This window comes from Phalacrocorax carbo, chromosome 5 (genome assembly GCF_963921805.1).
Source record: "Phalacrocorax carbo chromosome 5, bPhaCar2.1, whole genome shotgun sequence".
In the NCBI taxonomy this organism is placed as follows: domain Eukaryota; kingdom Metazoa; phylum Chordata; class Aves; order Suliformes; family Phalacrocoracidae; genus Phalacrocorax; species Phalacrocorax carbo.
This window is the reverse complement of record NC_087517.1, coordinates 31,465,548-31,481,757: the sequence shown is the minus strand read 5'-3', so window position 1 is coordinate 31,481,757 and position 16,210 is coordinate 31,465,548. Positions and strand designations below refer to the sequence as shown.

General features: G+C 38.4%; 2 protein-coding genes across 8 annotated transcripts in view; one reads left to right on the top strand and one right to left on the bottom strand.

Moving 5' to 3' along the window:
• The window catches only part of SPATS2L (spermatogenesis associated serine rich 2 like), an 83,902-nt gene extending 82,231 nt beyond the window's left edge, over positions 1-1,671 (top strand). For all 5 annotated transcript variants that reach the window (XM_064451924.1, XM_064451925.1, XM_064451927.1 and 2 more), the window contains one exon: positions 237-1,671. In XM_064451924.1, the coding sequence (XP_064307994.1) occupies positions 237-635 (399 nt within the window). In that variant the 3' untranslated portion in view covers positions 636-1,671. The remainder of the gene's footprint in view (positions 1-236) is intronic.
• A 2,274-nt stretch (positions 1,672-3,945) lies between these two features.
• Positions 3,946-16,185, bottom strand: KCTD18 (potassium channel tetramerization domain containing 18). Of its 3 annotated transcripts, none has more exons than XM_064451928.1 (8): positions 16,057-16,185; positions 15,014-15,211; positions 13,532-13,743; positions 12,418-12,611; positions 11,193-11,287; positions 10,645-10,747; positions 9,746-9,811; positions 3,946-8,208 (listed from the first exon to the last, which is right to left on the bottom strand). In XM_064451928.1, the coding sequence occupies exons 2-8, from the start codon at positions 15,168-15,170 to the stop codon at positions 7,674-7,676; spliced, it is 1,362 nt and encodes a 453-aa protein (XP_064307998.1). In that variant the 5' UTR covers positions 15,171-15,211; positions 16,057-16,185; the 3' UTR covers positions 3,946-7,673. The 3 variants fall into 3 exon arrangements, with proteins under 3 accessions (XP_064307998.1, XP_064307999.1, XP_064308000.1); XM_064451929.1 differs by lacking the exon at positions 16,057-16,185 and adding an exon at positions 15,809-15,917; XM_064451930.1 differs by lacking the exon at positions 9,746-9,811.
• Positions 16,186-16,210: the final 25 nt, after the last annotated feature.

Genomic DNA, 16,210 nt, shown 5'->3' with positions numbered 1-16,210 from the left:
GTGAGCCTGCCATCAGTATTTCCAGGCTGCTCAGATGTAGCGTGTTACTCATAGTTGAGTTTTTAAGCGTTATAAATAGGGACCTCTGGCAACAATTAAAACTGTATGGTGTTTTGACTCTCCTAGTTACACTGAACATTTTATTCTGCAATTTTTGTTAATTCTGATTGCTGTTTTTCTTGTCATGTTGGAAGGGTTCACATAATCTAAAATCTATCCAATTTCTTTCTGGGTAGAATGGGCCTTCCAGCCAGAGACGAAGATTCAACCCACAGCACCAAAACATCCGGTTCAATGGATCTCTTAAGTCACAAGGTGCCAATAATGAGGCAGATCAAAATAATATAAAGAGTGGTTCCAGGTCTGAACACAGAAGACAGCAGCACAACAGCTTCAGATCTAAAAATAAAGGAGCTATGAAAAATCAAGAGCAGTCCACAACTACAAGGACCACAGAGAATCCAACACATTCAGAAAAGACCCGACGAAAGCATCATACACCAGACACCGCAGATCACAGGCCTTTCCAAGGCAGCGTTGGCCGGGTGTCGCAATGCAATTTATGTCCTGCAAGGATGGAGGTCTCTGCTGATGCCGCTGTTCTTTCAGTGCCAGCTGTGACTTTGGTGGCTTAAAATGTCACGGTGATGGCAGGCAGAGAAATTTCATCTCTTCATTTTAGTTTCTTGCTCAAGATGCTTGTTGGTGAAGAAAATAAGTCAGAACATAGTCATTTTAAATCTGTTGCTGCTTAAAACTTGTTGGTATCCTTATTACTTACTAATTATCAAAATTAATTCATACTTTCAATGCTTTGCCCAATATGTTCACAGTTCTTTTGTCATGGCAGTACGGAATCTTACCAAAGCAGCATTTACTTCTTAGAAAAATGAAACCTAGATTGGAAAAATAAATTGATAATGAAATTCATAATAGTAAAAACCTGTTGTAGATATGTGGTAATACCAGTCAACATTATTGTTTTTTAGAGCAGCCTGTGTTAGAAGGATCCCAGGAAGTCTGTATGCTGTGGTCTGCAATGAAATCAGATAATCTTGTAGAATTTTTCAGCAAATCTCTATACACCTCTTTCTTTCTGTGCATGTATACATGTACATGCATGCACACTGTATACACAGAGAGTATTGTTATATGCAAGAACATTTGAAAAAGCAGTACATTTTAGCTTATTATTCCATAATCTGAGATCTTTAAATTCAAGTATAAATTGTATTAAATGTATTACATATTGGTATTTTTCATTGACAAACTATTTTTATGAGGCCGAGGAAAAAAGCTCATTTCTTAAGTTTGGAATGTATATAGTCACAGCTATTCAGATGCACAGCCCTATTCTCCATCCTTATCAGCCACTTTTCTATGACTAGTTGGATTTATTTTTTGCATATGAAAAGTTGCAGGTGTTCTAGACTTGAATCCAAATTATTTTTCTATATTTTTGCTGTAGGAACCATCTGTCCATAACGAGAGCTATGATTAATAAATTTGTTACAGCAACATGCAGGAGAATGTGGAGGTACCTATTTGAGCAGATACTACATCCTTCCAAGTTTTCTATTAAAATAAAAATCTTACTTAGTCTTAATGTTCTGATTCTGTATTTCAGAAAACCTGTTTCTTCCAAAAAATTAAAATCTTCTTTCTAAAATATTCTGGTTTTTGCTGCTTTGCAGTGCCTAACCTTTGTGATCTTACTCAAACTGTATTTGCTTAATTCAACTGGTATCAGTGGGAGGCTTTCAGCTGAGTGTGCATTGGATTGGGCTTTTGCTTTTAGTTAGGTTCTAATGCCGCAAGTGCACGGAACAGAACCTTCCCATGAGAGCTGCCACTTCCCTCCTGGGCATGCTTTTAATATAAGTTATTATTTAACATAGTGAGGTGTCAGAATCCAGACATGGCATTGAGTAAACTAGTGGCCTAAGCGTCAGAATCAGAAAGGTGTAAGCAGTAAGACTGACCTCCCGCTGAGGTCAGGAAGAGCAGGACACGTGAGTATCTTTAAAAGTTTATTCCTAGGTTATTGGTTGCTATTGCTTTTTACCGATTTCCTCTGCCTAATTTCTGTTAGCTGACTGCACACTTCCTTAGTAGTGACTGATTTAATTTTCCTCTGTAGCCCTTGAAAAATAATCTCAAAGTGTAGAGTGAGGTGCATTGCTTATGGGTGATTTTGCTTAATTTTTATTTCTTTTGATATGTGTATGCAGTTTTCCACATGTCAATATTGGTAAAACCTGATTCTAAAAGGCAAATAACTCATCTTCATCTGGAAGAGTGGTGAAAGAAAAATAAACGGGCATAGGTAAACACTGGCTTTCTTAGGATTGCAAGCACAGCTTCTATCCTAGTTAATTATCTACCATGCTTTTAAGCTGAATGTTTTGAGTAAATGGAAATGAAATTCCAGAATCTGTGTTGTGCCCACCCATCAGATAGGTAGCTTTTCAAAATTCATCTGCTGCCTTACAGTTTGACCTGTAACCTCTCTGTAAGAGATGTAAATATAATTTCCATGCAGATATTACACAGGAATCTTCTTACATTGTCCTTAGATAAGTTGTGAAATTTATGTCTCTTCTTATAACCCCTCCTAAAAGAAAAAAAAAAAACTAACTTCTCTATAGTGACTTTTACTCCTTCCTTAGAGCTTCTCCACTTGACAGGATTATTGAAAGTTGTTTTATTCCCCAAGTTGGCTTCTCACAAGCAGGCTTCTGCAAATAAATAAAATCTGTAACGTAAGTCATAACTCAGCACAACAGGACCACCAACAGTACCAGCTAACCTTTGATGTATTGGAGGTTCAGAATGTGACAGACCCAGGACTAAAAGGTGAGACACAGTATTTCTCTTCAGACTGTGGTGCAGACACATTTTCTTTGATGAGAGATGCAAGAATGGGTTTGGTTGGGCTGGAGAACGGGCTGGTTCTGGGAACATTGCAGTCTTAGCACGCCAAGTGTGGTTTAGTATTGCAGTATGCGTTTTTGACTACATTATGTGGCTGTGCTCTGAAGCGTGGCTGTGTCAGAACAGTATCTCTCCATCTTTCATTTCTTATGTCTCTCTGTGCTTGGAATTATATCCGCCAATAGCTAGGAGTGTTTTACTGTTCACAATACTTGTAAGTAATCAGATGCTCTTGGTCCATCTTCAACAGAACTCTTTTTTTAATCTTCTAATTAAAGAGCTAGCTACGTGTGATACTCCTTTTAATGAAAGGGATTTGTACGGGAGTCAGTGAGGGAATTACAGGCAGGACACAGCTTGACTTTCAGGCCAGCCATCTTTTTTAAAAAGCACCCTCAATTTGCAAAGCAAATACAGCTGCTTGGCATCACTCAAACACAGACGTGGAATTCCTACTGCACTTTGTACACTCTTTCAAAAGCGGAAATGCACCTTAAAGGGCAGTATTTTGAAGCAGGTTGGAACTGTTTATCTTCTGTGTAAGATTAAGCTCGGAGTAAGGGCAGAACTCAGCAAATTAAAGGACCAAATATGCAGTTGGAAAACCAAAAAGAGAAGGTCACTTAACACAGCCAAGCTAGTTGGAAAACTTATTTAGGCATGTTTTGAAAAAAAACCACATTAAAAAAATAAAATCACTTAATGTGTTTGAAAATGTCACCCTGAAAGAGAAACTAATCGTTCTGGCAGGGAAGTGTTGATCTTGTAGCACTTTCCTGGACCCTGTTGTTGTAGGAGAACACCTCGTCTGAGCTTGTATGAGTGGCAGTTCTTAGTCTGAGTCTGCCTCCCCATGCAGTGACTGGGCCGCATCAGTGTTTTATAATCAGCTACATCCCTCCTGTTCATATACTTGTGACTACAGCAGATGCACCACGGGACCCAGAGGTCTCAAGTCCCAGTACCACTCCCAATTACCCACATGAGCATGTAATAGAAATTTCCCAGAAATTTGAGACAATACAGCTATTTTATTATGGCAAACTACTAAACCAAACTATACGAAAATGTTCGCGTATGTTGTACCAGAGACAGGGGGGTGGGTTGGGAATTTTGGCAGTTTTGAAATTGGCAATTTTGAAAAGAGCCACATCCTTGATGCAAATTCTGGGCAGGCCACACAGCTGATCATGTGACCCTGTGAATTTGCAAAGTAATTTTCAGACAAGAGTGATCAATTCTGGTATAAACAACCAGACTTTTGGCAAGAAGAAAATTCTGTAAGAAGAGATATCCAGAACGCTTAGAAAGCAGCAAAGGTCTGTACTGTCAGCCTTATTTGTTTCTACTGCTTAACATCTTTTATTAAAAGCTATTGCCCAGAATTAATCTAGACTTTTGTGGGACTTTATTATCACAGAGTATTTAGAATTTTACTTCTAACCACACTTTGAGTCTGTAACTGCAGCTGAGGGACAGACAGCTTCACTCCCAAGTTTTTGATGGCACAACTAGCCTCCTGTTTTTATCAGGTGAGAATTTGTCCTTCGTGGATTGGTAAGAACCAAGTAAATGAAATCTGCTTACTCCTGGGTAACGTTAGTGTTTCTTTTTAGCCATAGTAAGGTTTAAACTACGTAATATTTATTATCTAAGCAATTTAATGGTAGCTGGTTTAAAAGAGTATTTTTCTGCTCTGGAAGAACTGGTATGGGAATAACTGGAACTGTTTGAAAGGAAAAAAAAGAAAGAGGTAGCTTTGGTATTTCCTTGGCTTTTCAACTGAAAACAAGCCTGATGAAAGCTCTCCCTGAGGACCAGTGGTAACATATGCCTATCCACGAAATAACGTCTGCTTGCTTACATCAAGTACAAATGAGTTCTCCATACTCTAAAGCACGCAGATAGAATTACATCTATTTGAATCACATCTTAGTGATAATAGGCCCTCTGCATCCCAAGCTCACTTTTCACAGTAAATCACTGAATCACAGCTTATCAGTGCAAATGCAGTACCAGACAGTACTTCGTGATCCAAGTTAGACAAGTGAAATGGTAAGAAAACTGCAGACTTTCAAGAAACTGGGGAACATAGACTTTTGAGGAAGTTTCAACCTGCAGGTAATTCAGACTCGCAGAATTCCTGTTCCTTGTTCCAGGCCTCAAAAATCAGTCCGTTAGCCAGGTTGAGGGATGACTCGTCCTTGGACTGGCAAGTTTCATCTGTTTTCAGCTACTGGCCTCCCATAGAAAAGATGAAATTCTGTTTTACAGACACATTTTAAAAGGCTTTGGGTAGATAAGGGCAAGGCTATTTTTGTAGTGAAAGTCACCATGAAGGTTAGCTATTATAAAACTGTTTAATATCAGTCCCTCAGTTAAGAGAAACTTAGCAAGATTCACAGGTATAAAAAACCCACACAAAAAGTGCCTACCCAGATAAGCTGAAAGGCCATGTTTGCACATCATCCAATTAAATAAATAAAATCAAGTCCCTCAAAAAAAAACATCAATCTTGCTCCACCTCCTTACCACAGCCACCTTCCCATTTCATCTCTGAAATTCAAGGGAGTTGGTTTTTTGTTTGTTTGGGGTTTTTTTCCCCTCTTTTAACCACAAGCCTGTAGGTCTAGGACAAAGAGAAAACTCTCATTAAAGCCACTGTAAGGCAAATTACATGCATGTTACTCAAAAAATATTGTGCTACCAGAATAATTAAACAAACACTGAGCTAGTGCAAAGTCAGAGTCCTGGAGGATCATTCTCAAAGCTTTTTCCTTGTACGCGTGCAAAATTCCATACTTTTTATGAACTTTAGTGTGATGTTGGACTCAATCTTAAGGGTCTTTTCCAACCTAAATGATTCTACGATTCTGCTATTGTATGTTCGTAGAAGCCTTCGAAATTCATCAAAGTTGAAGAGGAAGAAAATCGGCTTTAGGAAGCATTGTGAAAAGATTTAAAGGCGCATGGTAAAGTGCCTCAGTTATTCAATAAATAGTGAAGTCACACAGAAGATAAGTATTAAAAACTGCTTTTCAATCAGATTACTATGAAAAATAAATTTCACAAACTTAGTGTCAACAATGAATTGCATGCTCAAGGAATAGGAGATTACATTGTGTTAGTATCTTTCCATAATTTTTGCCTTGTTCTTTCTTTAGTGAAATTTTGTTGGGATAGGAAAAGCCTTGGAGATGTTGCTCTTTGGGTTTATTTTTTAAGAAAAACCATTAGCTTAAAGATTCTAAAGGTAAGCTGGTCTTCAATATACATCCCGATAGCAGAAAATTACAGTCACCTTTATGGTGACTACTGTTCTCGCTAAAGTGTCTCCTTAAAAATACATCAGTACATGAAAATTTGGGTTTTTCACTTGTGCAAAAGTTTCAAGTCCTTGTGGTTAGGAGAAAAGTCTGAAAATGTGATGGCTTCTAAATGATCTAGAAAGTAACACACTTACTTAAAGAACCCTCCTCTAATTCTCATAGTCTCAGAAATTTAGAAACATTGCATTTTGGCAATGTGATATGACTAATCGACATTTAGGGACAGCTGTATTTACTGTGCTGGAAAAACAAAAACAGTAGCAAAACCAACAAAAAAAAACCCCAGCACCCAACTGTAAGCAAGTAAAGGCACAAAACAAAGCCAGGTTTCGTTCACTGATTTAAACAACTAAAAGGGCTTTTTAAAATCAGTGAGCCCAGATCAGCTTTCCTCTGCTGACAGAAACATAGAGCAGCTCTTCACTTCAGCATCATTACTCAGAATTTACCCTGGTACAAGATCTCCTCTATCCTGCTCAGGGGAAGGAGGGGTTCTTTTAGCTTTCTTCAAGCCAGGGCACCTCTGTTAACACTGCTCTGCTGCACAGGAGTTGAGGTCGTCCCCTCCTCATTTGAAAGGACCTGCAGAAGGACACCGGAAGGGCCTGTGAAGTTCCCTGCAGCTGCAGAAAACACACCTCACAGTGGTGCGAAACAAAACGCCAAGGCTGCACGGGCTGTCTGCAGCAGCTCACCCCAGTGGCAGGTCACACCCTGTTAGGGAAGTAGTTACGTGTATGTTGCAGGTCTATGGAAAAAATTGCCTTGTTACTCGCTAGGGGTGCTTCTTACCTTCCTGTATTTCTGAATTTTTGCACTGTGTATAAGCATATGTGGGCCCTTTCATTGCTGTTAATAACACAATGGTGACTTACCCTCACCAGCAGTACCAGTAAGTACATTCATTCAACTTCAGGAATCTTCACAGTACTCAGTATTTTGCATACTTGTGGCAAACTTGTAGCTAATAAAAGCTACTTACTGTTATCTGTTTTCCACCACTTTTAAAATACAAACTAAGGAAATTAACTCTAGTTAATGTTAGCTAGTTAAAGTTGATAAAGAGGTCTGCTTTTATGCTGTGCAAGTACTCCCTTTAACAAGATCATTTGTATTAGTACAGCCCAACCGAAATACAAACATGAGATACTGTGTTATTGGACTGCACATGCTCTGTGTTTGAGGGGTTTTTTAATCCATTTTTCTTCCTCCCTTCCCAACATCTAAGAAATATTTAGAAATAAAGCAGAAAACAGTGCTCACTTAAAATAACTTCTCCCTATGTTTTTCACAAACTACTTCATCATAAATTTTTCTACCAAATCTTTGAATAAACGACCACATGAGACGATGATCTCTTCTTTGACCAGATGATGCAAAGCTACCTAGTTTGCCCGGCTGAGTCAAACATTATCCATCCACTTTATCATTCTTAAGCTTAATACTCTCTGCTAATACAGCTGGTTCTTTCTTGTTTAATACCATAGAAGTAGCAGGAATTTCAACAGCAGCTCTGTCCTGTTCACTTGTTTTTCTGGATACAGAAGATGATGGCTGAGATGGCGTCACACGAAAAAGTGGAGTTCGCTTCAGCTTTACTACACGATTGCTGACGGGCTTTGTAGATGCTGCTGTCTTGAGTGTCATCTGACATGGTGCCCCGTCATCAGCACTCTGCCTTCCACAGGGCACCTGGGAATTGCTGGGCGCCGACATGCATGTCGTGGATACAGTTTCAGAAGCTACTTTGTGCAGCGTCAGACTTTTGCGATGGGGTCGTTTAAGAGTCACTGCAGAACATGACGCGTTGCCAGCAGCTACCTTTAATGAAGCTGAATTCTTAACTTTGATATCAGTACTTGTTGAGGGACCTGAGAATCTAATTGGCTTGGGACCTGCTTTACATGGTAAATAGTCTTCCTCTTCAGTAAAGTCGGTTAATCGCCTGTAAAAATGAACAACTTCAATTAAAGAAACAAACTATGTTTATAAATTATTTTTATAACATTCTTACAAAACAATCTGCGACAGCCATCCACAAATCTGAAGTTCCTTTAATTTTGGGTTGTTCCAATATCATTTACGGTTCACAACTGTTCATTACCGCAATCAGGCTTGCCTTTATATGAATAGTACCATCAGTGTCTTCTACCTGTGTAAGTAATATTACACATTAAAAACTGAGAGAGATATGGTGCACACACTGCTAAGTGGAAGTTAGCGAGAAAGAAGGCTGGAGGAGTTATAGAAAGGAGGTAGTTAAATGCTACAGATTCCATCAGATACAAAATCCACTAAATACTAGTCTGATGTGTTTTGAGTTATCTACAAAAATGTAACACCCAACTGCACATAAACACAAAACAGAGTTTCACAGTATGTAATTTGGGAAAAGAAGAAAGATATTGTTCTTTATTCCTCCCCCATTTATTTTCAATACACATGATTACGGATAATCTTTTAAGAGAAAATGTTTAAAAAAAAAAAAGCCAAGAAGAACTTATGTAAGAAAGCCTACGGAGTCCCATGGCACCTCTCACAGGTACAAGTAGACAGCATTTTAGAAGTATTACACAAATGCTATTTCTCAGTGTTGGCAAAGACAAAGACACCTAGAAGATTTTAATTCCTTAAGAAAATAAATGATGCCATAGAAATTGAGGTCACACTAAAACAGCTGAACGGGACGTTAGAAAACCTGAAACCCAACAAAACAAAAGCTAGGCCAGGCCAGGTCAGAGGGATGATCAGTAAATATAAATCAAAATAATTTTGGGGGGAGATGGGGGGTAGAGGAAAGAATACAAAGACCAAATTAAACTCAGAGAATGTTAACATATTTGAAAATGTATCAAAACAAACGCTGTCAAACCATGGCTTTACTGCTGGCTCCTACATAGGGTAAAACTACTAAAAGCTGGTAGTAAAAGAACACGTATAAATCAGATTATACCTATCTATCATAAAACCTATATATATATATATAGGTTTTGAGCTGACAAAGAAAAGCTGTAGCTTTAACTGACCTGATGGTCAGGAATGAAGAAACATTTAGCTGGCAGGTCAGTGCTGTAAACAGGGTATGAACTGTGTGAGCTACTAAAGAACAGCTTAGAAGACACACTACAAAAGCGCTGATATTCTTCAGGGTACTTGCATTTTGGATTTGGAAAGATCTGTGAAATGCCACAGGGATTCGTACCAAAAGAATAAACAATATCTGAAAGTAATATTTCGTATTATTGCTCTTCGAAAACTGGTGACACTGTTCAAACAGAAAGCCTGTAAATAACCTAGTACATAATGAGTCCAGGGAGGCTTTCCTCCGAGCCATAAGGTGAGAACGTATTCTCAACGACTGCACATGCTAGATCAAAAGAACCACTAAAACAAAAAAGAAAGCTTAAACATTCAAAGATTTGGTGCTTTAATAGTAGCAATGAAGTATAGGTAAAATATAATCAGTAACTAGGTTCACTTACAATATTTCAAGACAGTATATGGTCTCACCAGGATCACTGTGGTACATCAGGAGTTTTAGCTGAAACCTGAACATAGCTTTTTTGAGGGTGCAGAAGAACAGAGAAGACAAATCAAAGCAGACAGATGGGGGATTAAACAGGCAATGGTAGTAGAGGAGCATTCAGGAATGTATGTAGGCTGTTTGGCAATCCAGGGATGAAAAGATCACAGTCCTTCTGATCTGAGCTATGAAAAGCAGAGAATGTGGTATCCAAAAAAAAAAAAATAATGGGGAGATAGGAGTTTTCAGTTGGTTCATTGTGCTGATGTGCCGCTGTGGCTGCTGCTGAAATGACAGTGCGGCCAGGGACAAGGAAGGTCAGTGGGATCCTCTTCCATCTACCAGCAAAGCGACTGTAGGGTGGCTCAGATCAACTGTATAGCTGCACCTGCAAAGGCTGCTTTTAGGTAATGTATTGAGAATGGAGGTGTAGTCAAAAGTGTTGCTGTAAAACTGCAAAGAAGAAATTCTAGAAATTCCTTCTAAAAAGAAGGCATCTCAAATGTGAAAATCAGTTCACCATTTAAAGTTTTCAGTTACATTTCTTTTTCAGCAGTCCATTTAACTAATACTGCTCTCTACTTTTTGAAATTACTCCTTCCCACTCTAAAATGATGTTTTAAAGGCTGAAGAAGTAGAATAGAATAGGAAAGAGTTTCAGCAGCCTAAGAAAGGTAATTTGTTTCTAGCAAGTTCAGTGCAATTAAGCTCTCTAAGACATTTTATAAAAATGTAAATAGAAAAAACAGAGAATGCTCACCATTCATAGATATTTCATTCCACCTAAAATTATTAAAAAATATATATATCATGCAGTGTTTCTGCTTTATTTTAAGCCACCTATGCAAATCAGCAAACCTTTTATGAACTGGAGGCATATGATGCAAACTGCCTTTCAAAGGGCGCTCTTCAAGAGTCCAACATTCAATCAGCCCCTGAGGCACTCTCCAGTAGCTGACACCTGCATTTCAAAGGGACATTGCATTGATGAGCTGAAAGAACACAGTCAATACTAAATGTATATACAGCTGACTAAATACATGTATTTTATTATGTAGAATTTCAGCTTTGAAACTGTGCTGACATGAACACTGCTTACAGCCAACATGTACTAGGGCTTCCACCGGAGTGCCCAATGCTAGCAGGCTGTCGGCCCTTGCATGTGGTGGCTCTCGCTCCATCTGTTCATTCATGTCAACTCATGTCACCTTCTTGGAACATCCCTTAAGACTCTTCTCCCACCCCACCCCCAAATAACCACTACTATGGAATATTTTACATGTTACTAAATAAATGAGTGAAAACATATGCAGAGTTTCTATTATAGTTAATTGGCAAACATTCTTCTTATTTTTCTGTAAAGTAGTAGTAGTACTGTAATAAAAGAAAAAAATATAATACTCTACCTCTCCCTTCCCAGGCATCGAAAGCATCCATCATCTTTTTCAACTCAGCTACTGCGTAATAGCTCCAGATGTATTGGACATTATTTCCAGCTTCTCTAGAAATATTGTTTTAAAGGTAGCAGTTATGTGGTAAATCTAGCTAAGTCCTTAAAAATGTACCACTGATAAAATGTATCATTCTTTTTATCAAATCGTAACTATAAGGACTTAGTAGTAAATATTTTGTGAAGTAGAAAGGAAAATGTTACTTAAATTTCATTTTCATTTGTATAAGAGGTTCTAAATAGCCATCCTCCTGCAATCTGCATGCCTGCGAGCACCTATTGCTAAAAATTGGTATTTATGAAAGAGCAGATGTTCATAAAAGAACAACATGATTAATGGTGTAAAATCTATTCTTCTATATCTCAATCATTTATTCAAAGGGAAAACACAGTAGAAGGACAGATACCTGATACTATGTATCCAAATACTCTTGGAATAAATACTAATGTTCCCAGCCTAAATTTAGGAAAACAAGCATCTTAATTATAAAGACGATGAAACATCAAAAGCTCTCTCTTAATCACGTTTCAAAAGGTACACAGTGAAGTACACTCCTGACACTGTACTGTGGGGCCAAGAGAAAGACAAATTGCTTCCAGACACTCAGAAGTACAGGTCTACCAATAATTGCTGTCATAAGAATACATTAATAGTGTAGTAGAGATGTACATGTCCTTTAATGAATTAAAACCATTTCCTTTCATCTTCAGTTCTTTTCGGTGTTAAGTATTTCTTTCAGCTGTCTTAGAAGACTGCGCAATAGAACTGCATGAATCAAAACCAACTTGTGAATATTTCTGGAACTTTTTCTGGAAGGGGATTATTCACTGTATTTAGTGTAAAAATCATCCTAAATTAGAAAGCAATTTTAAATGGTTGAGACATTTTAAAAACAGCAACAAAAACATAATGAGAACTTACAGCAACTGCATGCTAGCTACATTTTGTGTACTCTCTCAAATTCTTGTACTCCATGCTTCGTTTTAATTTTCTGTTTGTTTAACCTGACCATTGTATTACCCAGCTGTTTTCAAAGCTGGAAAGAATCTGATTCCTTCCACAGATTTAGAGTACAATAATGCTATATTATGCCACATATAATAATATTTAGGTATTATTATAATATGTGAGTGTTCATTCTCACTTCATAGTGCTTTCATGTGTTTGACAGTCATCTTACCTTTTGTAAATGCTTTTACTATGAATTTTTGTTCCTAGCGCCTTATTAATTGCATCAGTCCCATCAGCTCTTGTGGCATACACACCAATAATTTTACTTTCACAGCTTGCTCCAGAAGTGTTGAGATAGTGCAGGACCCAAACTGTAGGCTTGGTACAAACTAAATCATAAGAATCGCAGAAATCTAACAAAGCCTGGAAAAAAACATAGAACACCAAATACAGGATATTAAAAAGAATACAGTATTTTTGGTCGAATAAGCTTTCACATTTAAGTTTTCTTAACTGTAGTAGCAAGGTCTTTTAAGTAAATCAAGGATGTAGTTTATCTAGAATAATGTGTGCAGTATTTCTTATCTGATGTTAACAGACCATTTTATAAAACTAGGAGAAATTCACAGAAAGGCAACAGAAATACTTAAAGGCATGGCAAATCCCTAATATGAAGAAAAACTGAAAGGCCTGGAAATGTTTTATGCTTTTCTAAAGGAAATTAATAAGGGAGAATGTGAAATACATGGAACACTAGCTTACTAAGAGAACACAGATGACTGTCAGGACTAACACAGCCATACCTGGTAATATGAGTTAATTTCCAATCAGTTAATTAGGATTAGCTTTAAAGTTGAAATACTCTAAAATAGACAAACCTTAGGATTTTAAATAATATAAGAATTTTTGTTTCTCCTTTCTTGTTCTAAAACAATGGCAAAGTACATTTTATCTTTCCAGTTTTAGGATGAGTTTGTGAAACTGAAAAAAAAATACTCAAACATCTTGATGGGAGCAAACCTAATTTCAAGTAAAATTTGAAGCCAAACAGGGAACTAAACAATGCCATTCCTCCTATGCAAGTTGTACAGCAGACTTGCATGTAAAACAGACTCAAATTTAAACTGTTGCTGTACTGCAATGATGGGAAAAGCCAATGTCCTTAACTGCTATGACTGCATTATCAACTTTAGGATTTCTTAACATATAACTCTGAATTTACTAGTGATTTAACGTGCTGATTAAAAAGTGCTAAATAGCATATACTGTAGTTTTAGTATCTGGTGCTAGTGAGTGGTGTGGATTAGAAAGTACATCTTTAAAAATTTAAGAAATGTCAAGACCTTTTTAAGCTCTATATTTGACCTTAAAGAATATGTCTCCATTTCATTGGCCAAATGGTCAGACAGACTGTATGGATAAGGGATGCCAAAATAATCTGCTTCCTCCTGCAGTGCAATTCGAATTTGTTCATCTTCGGGAATCCGAACTTCTCCATGAAGGTAATCCAAAAGATATTTAAACAGGCTTCCATCTCGATCAATTAGACATGCTCCTGAAAGCATAAATAAAATTATTTAAGATACTGTTTCCAGCAAGTGAAAACAGACTTGTCACATTCTACCAGATTATCAAGTAATGCCCTTATATAAAACTTTTGTACTAGCTTTACTTACTTAGGAGGAGTAAATATACTTTCTCTATTATTTTAAAACTACTATTTTGTTTCCCTGGAATATTTATTATTTGCAGATAAAATTCTTAGTGCAGCCAACATTTCTTTGGAATTTCAGTGAAATCACTAATCTGCGTAGGACCATGCCAACATACAACCTCAGCTGTACTGCATTCCACTTAAAATGCTAAAATCTAATTCTAGATGCATTTCTAATTCTAACTGCAGATACGTCTTTTCTCACTATTGCAGAGTTTTTTTCAGTTTTGGATATAGGCAATTTAAAACAGTTAAAAGTAACATCAGCTCCAGTACACACCTAATCAAACCTTCCCTGAATATTGCTCAAGTTTTAAAATACTTTTTTGTTCCTTTTTCTCTCCTTTGCCTGCTGGGCTCAAGGACCACTATGGAAACTGTCTGAACTATACACCGATGTATACAATAGGCTGTTCACTGCAACTGAAAGATGGTAGCAAAACCCTGCCCCTAAAAATGTTAAACATTTCAGATATTTTAAATAGTCAAAAGTGTACAACAAGGAATTACTATTCTCCATCCATCATATCTTTAAACTGGGCATACTTTGGCAGGATTTCCAAGTCACAAGTATGAAATTTGACCGATGAATAATAGTTTTATTCAAGCCTTCATATCAAGCCATGGTGGTGAAAAATGCAGCCTTTACCGGGTAATGAAGTATTCTGAAACAAATATCAGACCAAGATCTCCCGTAATGAACAGAGAGAGTGAGATGCCTCTGAAGAACATAGGGTCATAACTATATATATATATATATATAAAAAACATAGTGTCAAAACAGGATCCAAGTTAAATGCCAAACACTCTGCCAACTTCAATTTTAGCTATTTTTGTATTCATACTGAAGAAGTATGAAGGCAGGGCTAAGCACTGTACAAACCTGTATGCTTGCAAACATGAGTACTCTTGTGGAATTCAGATTAATTACTCATAAGTATTAAGTCATGCATGCATAATTGTTTTATGTCCTGGAATTTAAAAAGCCAGCTGGTGCTCAGCAGATTGGGAACAGAGATATACTATAAAATGTATACATATATATAAAAGCACGTATTTGCCACAGGGCTCCCTGATCAAAATGCCACATTTACAGCTTGAACATATTTACCTGATTCATCTACTTTTAGAGGAAAGCGTCCACTAAACATAGAAGCTAGCATTGAATCCTTAAAGCGGCATAAAGACTCATGCCTGGCTGTATATAAACATCCTCGCACATTAAGTCGTAGAATACCCTGGACGTCTTCAGTCTTGCCCTCTTCCATTGCATTTGCAAATGATTATGTTAATTACCAGCTATTCAAACCTGTAACAGATAGAAACAAAAGTAAATCTAATGCCAGTTAAGACTGAACATGTTATATACAAGGCCTAAGCATTAGCTCAGCTCTTACATGTTTGTTACACAATACAGTAAAACAGCTTTGAAAACAGTTCTGGAGACATATTAGTGCAAATAGCCAAATATTCTATACCTTTACTATAAAAAACTATGGCATTTTACTTTGCTAGGAAACACAGAGGTTACTCTTTTGAGACAAACAGGTAAGCAGAATTATGTGGTCAGTATGCATGAGCAGAGCGCTGGAAGGACATTCTGGGAAATCTTGCTTTGAGTATAGTTAAATGCACTAATTTTGTACTAACAACAACTTGCCTTCTTTAAAACGCTATCTTTCATTAGGGGTGCTTAATCTAGTTGTTGAAGCTGTCACGTCATTAATGCCACATTGCCAATCAATAACTGCTCTTACTTGTGCCTGCCTTAAGCTCCCTAGAGGAGGGGGGGCCCTGTCTAGGCACAAAAACATTGTCACAAGAAACAGAACAAAAATCTCCAAAACGGTGGGGGTTTCCCGTACCACGCCCTTTGAGGGGTACTAACTCCCACTCCACTCCGCACCTGCTATTGTTTCACCAAAATCAACCGAGGAGCTCGCAGCCGGCTGGGGAGCCGGCCGGGAGATACCCCCGCAACAGGCAGGGGCGCTCCCTCCCTTCCGCGGGGCGCTGCTCCGCCAAAAAAGGGGAAGGCTCCCCTCCCCCTCTCCCCGGGAGCCAGCGGGGGAGGGCGGCTCAGCTTCCCGCCCAGGGCCGCCGGCGGGCAGCGGGTCCCGCCGCGGGGCGGAGGAGGCCGCCATCCCCCGTTACCTGCTCCACCATGTCCCGCAGCGGGGCCGCCGCGCCGGGCCTAGAGCAGGCTGGGCTGTCTGAGGGGCCGCCTCGGCTCCGCAAAATGGCGGACGGGCGGCAGGAAGAGCTGGGCTGGCTGGGCCGCGCCGGAGCCGCGCGGCGAAAGGCGAGG

Bases quoted from the DNA above. Each gene is read 5' to 3' on its own strand.
- KCTD18 (XM_064451928.1), bottom strand. From the start codon at position 15,170: ATGGAAGAGGGCAAGACTGAAGACGTCCAGGGTATTCTACGACTTAAT. The intron at 13,744-15,013 runs GTAAATATGTTC...TTATGCTTTCAG, and splicing joins TCTAAAAGTAGATGAATCAG to GAGCATGTCTAATTGATCGA. The intron at 12,612-13,531 runs GTCTTGACATTT...GTTTTTTTCCAG, and splicing joins CAAATATAGAGCTTAAAAAG to GCTTTGTTAGATTTCTGCGA.